At 52.2% G+C, this 6871-nt stretch overlaps 2 protein-coding genes and 1 long non-coding RNA gene across 3 annotated transcripts; 2 read left to right on the top strand and 1 right to left on the bottom strand.

The window, feature by feature from the left end:
• Positions 1–585: 585 nt before the first annotated feature.
• Positions 586–1440, bottom strand: LOC135383119 (uncharacterized). Its single transcript, XM_064612729.1, has one exon. The coding sequence runs from the start codon at positions 1438–1440 to the stop codon at positions 586–588; it is 855 nt and encodes a 284-aa protein (XP_064468799.1).
• Positions 1441–4532: 3092 nt separating this feature from the next.
• On the top strand, positions 4533–5150 carry LOC135383105 (uncharacterized protein K02A2.6-like). The gene has a single exon (XM_064612725.1). It carries the CDS (start codon positions 4533–4535, stop codon positions 5148–5150), a length of 618 nt encoding a protein of 205 aa, XP_064468795.1.
• A 672-nt stretch (positions 5151–5822) lies between these two features.
• On the top strand, positions 5823–6636 carry LOC135367867 (uncharacterized). The gene is made up of 2 exons (XR_010414560.1): positions 5823–6398; positions 6462–6636. It is a non-coding gene; the product is annotated as an uncharacterized LOC135367867 (long non-coding RNA).
• Positions 6637–6871: the final 235 nt, after the last annotated feature.

Raw genomic sequence — 6871 nt, 5'->3', positions numbered from 1 at the left:
ATTCCTGTCGTGCAATGGCCAGCTTCTCGGGGCTCAGACGACGTGCTTTGGCGAAGACCGGCTGACCTCGCGTGACGATGCGGTGCACGACAGGGTGCTTGACGGGTTTCGTCCAGTCGCAGGGGGCAGTCAAGGATGGAAACTCGCGCAGGAGCTCCGCAGAGGCGGTGTCCTGGGGGCGGGGTTTAGTAAGACCTGCCGGTGGTGTGCACGTTGAAACGCCGTTCACAGAGAGGCCTGTAAGGTTGTCAAGCAACACACGCCTAGCGACATCGACCATAAGGTTATTGTGCGCTAGGAAATCGCTTCCTAAGATGCAGTGCGTAGTGTCTGCCACCAAAAAGACCCAATGGAAGACACGACGTAGCCCAAAATCGAGAGGCAAGGATCGGCGGTAGTACACTGCAATGCGGGAACCATTTACTGCGGTCAAATACATGATAGGGGTACGTCGTCGATCTTGGCTAGATGCGGGGAGAACACTAACTTCAGCGCCAGTATCGACAAGGAAATTCTGGCTTCCGGACCGATTTTTGAGGTAGAAGAGGCGACCGTGCCGCGTAGTCTGGAGTTTCCTGGTCGCCGTTAGGAGTCCCCGGTGAAGTTTCCCTGCCAGCGGCATGGTGATTCGCAACGTCGTGCCCTGCGGCCGAAACGACGATGGTACCAGCAGACTGGACGACGGTTGGATGACGATGGCGGGGTTGGAGAGCGTACTATTCTGCGGGACTGTCCAGCCCGACCAGGAGAGTGGCTGTCGCGGCGCGTGGGCCTGTTGAAGGCGTCGGCGAGCCGCTTTATTTCATCACGTAAAGCGATGAGTTCCGAGTTTTCCGAGGACGCCGATGAAGAGGTGCAGGTACCGCAGGCTTCGGGTGAGGATTGCGGATGGGTGCTGTTCACCGCAGAGAGAGTGTGCGCAGAAGCTTGGCCGGATGCAATTTCCGTTACCTTGTCGGCGCGTGCTGCGAGGGACGGAAGGTCGCTGTCGTCCGAAGCGGATAAGACCAGCTGTACGGACGGAGGCAGTCGAGAAAGAAAAAGCTCGCGAAGGAGCTTGGGGTCGAAGGTGGAGCTTCCGATCAAATGCTGCATTTGCCGCAAAACTTGGGAGGGCTTGCGGTCGCCAAGAGGCTCGTTCAGCACTAATTCTTGTAAGCGCTGGCGGTCAGAGAGAGAGGTTCGCTCGACGACGGCAATCTTCAAGGCGTCGTACGAAGCGTCAGCGGGAGGACAGTTGACGATGTCTGCCACCTCGATGAGAATGTCTTCGGGGAGGGCGGACAAGGCATGGTGAAATTTCGTTACTTGGGATGTGATGTGCGCCAAGGTGAACTGTGACTCTGCTTGCCGAAACCATATGTCCGGGCGTGAACGGGTAAAAGGCGACAGTCGTACGGCGAAGGAGGATACCAGGGGCTGCGTACCGTTGCCATCCATGATCGCACAGAGAGAAGGTTGCGTGTTCGAATCACGTCCGGGTCACCAGTGTGGAAGACGACTGATCAGACCAGGGCGATAGGCAGAACTGACTGTTTATTCCAGAGCGCGAGGGGAGACCGCGCTTGGTGCCGCGCGGATATGGCCGCTACAGGTTTTTTATGTGTCATTAAACTGTTCGTTGGAGTACAGCGCCTGTCCCGTCTTCTCCCCTTCCGTAGTGTCTTTTCGCGCTTTGTTTTTATCTTCTGGTCTTACGGATGCAGCATCGGAAAAGAAGAGAAGAGCACTTCTCGTATCGGCACTCAGCAGTCGAACGGCAGTCGTCCTCAGCAGCCGCTGCGCTCCAAAAAAGCTCAACGACCTGACATACTCTGAAGTAGTTCAGTTACTCGACGACCACTTCGACCCGATATCGAAGCCCAACGAAATTGCACAGTCCTACAAATTCTTCACGAGAAACCAGTTACCAGAGGAATCTGTGCGGAATTTCATCGTGGAGATCCGACGCCTCGCACACACGTGCAATTTTGGTTCGGTCTTGGGACAGGTTGCTGAGGGACCGCATCGTTTGTGGTCTACGAAGTCCTGATGTCCTGAAGACTTTACTGGCAAAAACCTCTCTCACGCTCAATGAAGCTGAAGAAGTTGCTCTTTCCTCGGAACAGGCCGCTCTCAGTGTACCTCAAATGGAGCAGTCAGCAAATGCAGTCGACACAAATGGCCATGTGCTCGCGTTAAACAAGAGGAAACACGTTTCAAAAGAGCACAAGCGTCGAGGAACCACATCATCAAGCCCGACACCTGCTTGTTCCAGGTGCGGCAACAGCACACACACCTCCCACGACTGCCCTTATCGGACAGCAGTTTGCCGGCGATGCAACAAAAGGGGACATTTGGCCAGGAAGTGCCCTCGGCGCAGGAAGATCCGGCTGGGGGCTACAGCTCATTGTGAGCCACAGAGTGAAGAGAACGAAGATGACTCAGATGGAGAAAACGAAGGGCAGCTGTTCACGATCCTGTCGGAACCAGGACTGGTCGGCGCCATCGACATGATTAAGCCCTTGTGGAGGGCCTTTAACTGCGATGGCGTGACTCTCACCATGCAGTTGGACACAGGAGCCCCAGTTTCCATCGTGACGCTTCCGACATACTTGCAGTACAAGGACAGGTGGCCGAAACTCCGGCGAAACGAAGGTGGCGGGAAGCTCCCTATTCAGGGCGAGTTACCCCTCAACATATCGTTTGGGGGCCATACGGTGAAAGCAGCTCTAGCAGTCCTGAACTGTTCCGGACCAAACCTGTGGGGACGAGACCTCATGTTTGCTTTCAATAGGATCGGAGTTCCAATTCTGCAGAACACATCCGGGAGAGAAGGGAAGCTACTACATTGCAACCTCCGTACGGAAGGCAACACGGTGAACAAGTGCCTGGAAGAATTCACCGAGTTGTTCCAGCCAGGACTGGGTTTGCTAAATGGTCCTCCAGCGCGCTTTTATGTGAAAGAAGGTGCAGTTCCAAAATTTTGGAAGGCGCGTACAATTTCCCATGCGCTACGGGATAAGGTCACCGAAGAGCTGGACCGCTTAGTGAGGGCGGGAGTACTTTCTCCAGTGGCTTTTTCCGAATGGGCTACGCCGTTGGTGCCCATTGTCAAGCGGAATGGAAGCATTCGTCTGTGTGCAGACTTTAAGGTAACCTGAATGCCGCTTGCCATACCGAGCTATACCCTCTTCCGAGGATCGAGGACATCTTCGCTACCCTGGGAGGAGGAGAGGTGTTCAGCACTATAGACTTGAAGGACGCCTACAATCAAATGCCGCTGGACGATGCCTCCAAAATATTAACAGTAGTCAACACCCACAAAGGACATTTTTGTTTCAACCGGTTGCCGTTCGGAGTATCTTCCGCTCCAGCGATTTTTCAACGCCGCATGGAAGCGATCCTGCAGGACCTACCTGGGGGTACAAGTGTACCTCGACGACGTGATTGTTGTCGAAAAGAGGAATTACTGCACGCTGTTACAGCAAGTCTTGCAACGATTCCTTGATCATGGTGTGAAGATCAACCCGGACAAGTGAAAGTCTAGGCAGCGACAAGTAGGGTATTTGGGACACATCATCGACGAGCATGGGTTACACCCGAACAAGGAAAACATCGCTGCGATTCTGCAAATGCCCAGGCCGACAACGGTCACGGAACTGAAATCTTTCCTCGAGTTGCTCATGTACTACAACCGTTTCCTTCCCGGAGTTGCTACGGTACTGGCCCCGCTGTACGAACTCTTGAAGAAGGACCGAGGTTGGAAGTGGGGGGCCGAACAAGAACAAGCCTTCCTCGAGGTTAAAGAAGCTCTCCTGAAGGCAGACCTGGTGGTTCACTACGACCCACGGCTACCAGTTCATCTAGAATGTGATGCATCCCAAAGCGGCATTGGGGCGGTGCTGTCACACCGGATCGACGGAATCGACCGTCCGATTGGATTTCGTTCCCGTACGCTAGCCGGAGCAGAGCGTAATTACTCGCAACTCGGAAAGGAGGCCCTTGCCCTAGTTTGCGGCGTCACGAAATTTCGCCAGTACCTGCTTGGACATAAATTTACACTGGTAACAGACCTTTCACCAGTCTTTCACACGAGTAAACCTGTTCCAGTTACGGTATCACCGCGTATGCAGCGGTGGGCCTTATTGTAGGGCTCGTACGTATATGACGTGGAGTACAAGCCTGGACACAGAAATATTCCAGCGGACGCTTTGAGCCGGTTGGCCCAGCCATCTACTCCGACTGAGGACGACCAGACACGCTCAATCAACGATGCTGCGGAGTAGGTTCTGCTCACCGAGCATCTGGATAGCGGCCTTGTGTCAGCCAAGCACTTGGCCGAAATGACTGCGAGCGACTCCGAGGTAACTCGAGTACAACGCTAGATCCAGGGTGGTTGCTCAAAATTTCTGCGTAAGGAAGATAAGGATCTTCGTCCGTATTTTAACCGGAAGGAAGAACTCACTGTTAGCCCCGGACTTCTGTGCTGGGGGCACCGAGTTGTTGTGCCGATGCCACTCTTGCATGAGACGCATCAGGGAATATCAGCAATGAAATCCCTAACGCTGGCGTTGTTCTGGTACCTGGGTTTGGACGCAGACATCAAGTTGGTAGCAAAGACTTGCAACACTTGTGCACAAGCGGCGTCTATGACACCGGCGCAACCACCAGCTATTTGGCCAGCTACGAGTGAGCCTTGGAGTCGCGTTCACGTTGACTTTGCGGGGCCAATAGAGGGACAGATGCTAGTGATAGCCATGGACTCGCACAGCAAGTGGATAGAGGTTATCCCCATGAATATTACGTCAAGCGCCCGGACGATTGTTGAACTGCGAACGCTGTTCAGTCGATGGGGTTTACTGCGAACACTGATCTCCGACAACGGACCGCAGTTCGTGAGTGAAGCTTTCCAGGAATTCATGAGCCGTAACGGTGTTGTCCACTTACGGTCGCCGCCCTACCTCCCACAGTCAAGTGGGTTGGCCGAGCGGGCTGTGCGTACTATTAAAACCGGACTGAAGAAGAATGTGAAGGGGACGTTGTCAACGCGACTAGCAAGAATCCTGCATAGCTATCGCCGAACACCTCAAGTGCGGCAAGACACCGGCTATGTTGCTGTTGGGAAGAGAAGTTCGTTCCCGTTTGGACAATCTGGTGCCTGGCCCTAGGGAACATCCCTTAGGAGACCGTCAGCCGAGCAAGTCGAAGTTTCACCTCGGTCAACCAGTTTGGATGAGGCACTATGGGCAAGGAGACATCTGGAAACCTGGGGTGATACGTCGGCCACAAGAATCCAGAATGGCTGTTGTTGGTAGTTCCGACGGTGATCAGGTGCGTCACCACGACCAGCTTAGAAGCCGTTCGCCACCGGACGATCAAGCGTAGCAGGAGACCACCCCCGCGGTACCTGCTCAGCTCAGCGATTCCTCCAGCTGCTTTCCTGCTCTTTCACGGCCAAGGGAACGCAATGACTCCATTCCGCCTCCGACGAGTGGTGACACGTTGCGACGCTCAACCAGGAACATACGTCCACCGGATCGTTACCAACCAGAGTAGGGGGGAGGAATGCAGTAACGGACATATCGTCACTGCCAGGGGAAGCTCGCGCACTGTTGGCATCACTGATCTCTATGTATAAAGGCTGGATAGCGGATGGGTGAGGGCGTCGCGGGAAAGGGTACGACCACCGGCCGCCATATTGCGGTGCTCAAAAGAGCGATTACAGCCCATAGGAATGCATGTAAGCTGTGACAAGTTTTGCTGTTTGTGAGCGCTTCCCTTGCTGCTTCGCTAAAATTTTGCCACGGATCGCAGCAGAAATCCCTCGTAATTGAGTTCCTTACGTTTTTTGTGTGAAATCCCGTCACATACATGTTATTTCCTGTCTATTTTGTACTCGTGTGAGCGCGTGTCGTTCCAATCTTGTACTTTGAACTACGATTATGTGATTTGCTGGTTTTGTGTGGTGTTGTATTTGTTGTGTTACGTTTCCTTTGTCGTCCGTCAGCGTGTTGCTTCCCGTGTTTCTCCCATTTCCTTTCTGCTCGGGGGTGCGGAATGCCAGGGAATGTTTGGCACGTTTGTTTATGTAACTACCTTAATATGCTTGGGTATAAACATTATGCTTTGCACAGGAAGTTTAGATATGACTGGTTATGACACGAAATGCCGAACGGCACTAAAGCACTTCCAAAGGACTAGAATGATATGTGATATAAAGGCTATATGACGGTAAAAACATACCGACTAGAAATATGTGCACTGGGGAAATAAATGGCGGTAAAGACAGTTCAAAATGACTAGAGGTAGAGTGAATAAGTCATAAAAAGGCTAAGTAGCAAGGTCTTGTGGTGAAAGTTCCAACATCAAAGTATCACAAGTCCAGTTGCAACAGCAAGTTTGAAGCAGTCAAGCAGGTAAGTGGGCAGAGTGCATTACTGGTTGTTGAATATGATCAACCTTGACAATTTCTTTCGCAGCTGAGGCCTGGCTGTCACCTTCTCTGTATATTCTTTGGCAAGGTGGTACAGTCCGATACTGCTGTAGCACTGGGAAACTTCTTTGATCAGACGGATCACATTGTTTTCATTTGGGCTGCATTCAAACATGTGTTGTCGCAAGCTTAAGCAGCGAGAATAAAGAGTAGACATTCGAGGTTGAAAAATTATTTATTGTCTCTAAGTAAAGTAAACATGCTGGAATGCACCAAAGAGACATGTGGCTGGTGTGTTTGTATGTCCCACTAATCCGAGTTTATACGTTAGTCAACATGTTCATGCAATACTTTTTTCTTCATATGCTTTTGCCCGTCTTAGTATTGTCCTATCCAATATGGAGTGGCTTTTAACTGCATATGAATGCATAATTCAGGAGTGTTTTCATATATTGG

This window comes from Ornithodoros turicata, chromosome 1 (genome assembly GCF_037126465.1).
Source record: "Ornithodoros turicata isolate Travis chromosome 1, ASM3712646v1, whole genome shotgun sequence".
In the NCBI taxonomy this organism is placed as follows: domain Eukaryota; kingdom Metazoa; phylum Arthropoda; class Arachnida; order Ixodida; family Argasidae; genus Ornithodoros; species Ornithodoros turicata.
Note: the sequence above shows the minus strand (reverse complement) of the source record. Positions and strands in the feature narration are given on the sequence as shown.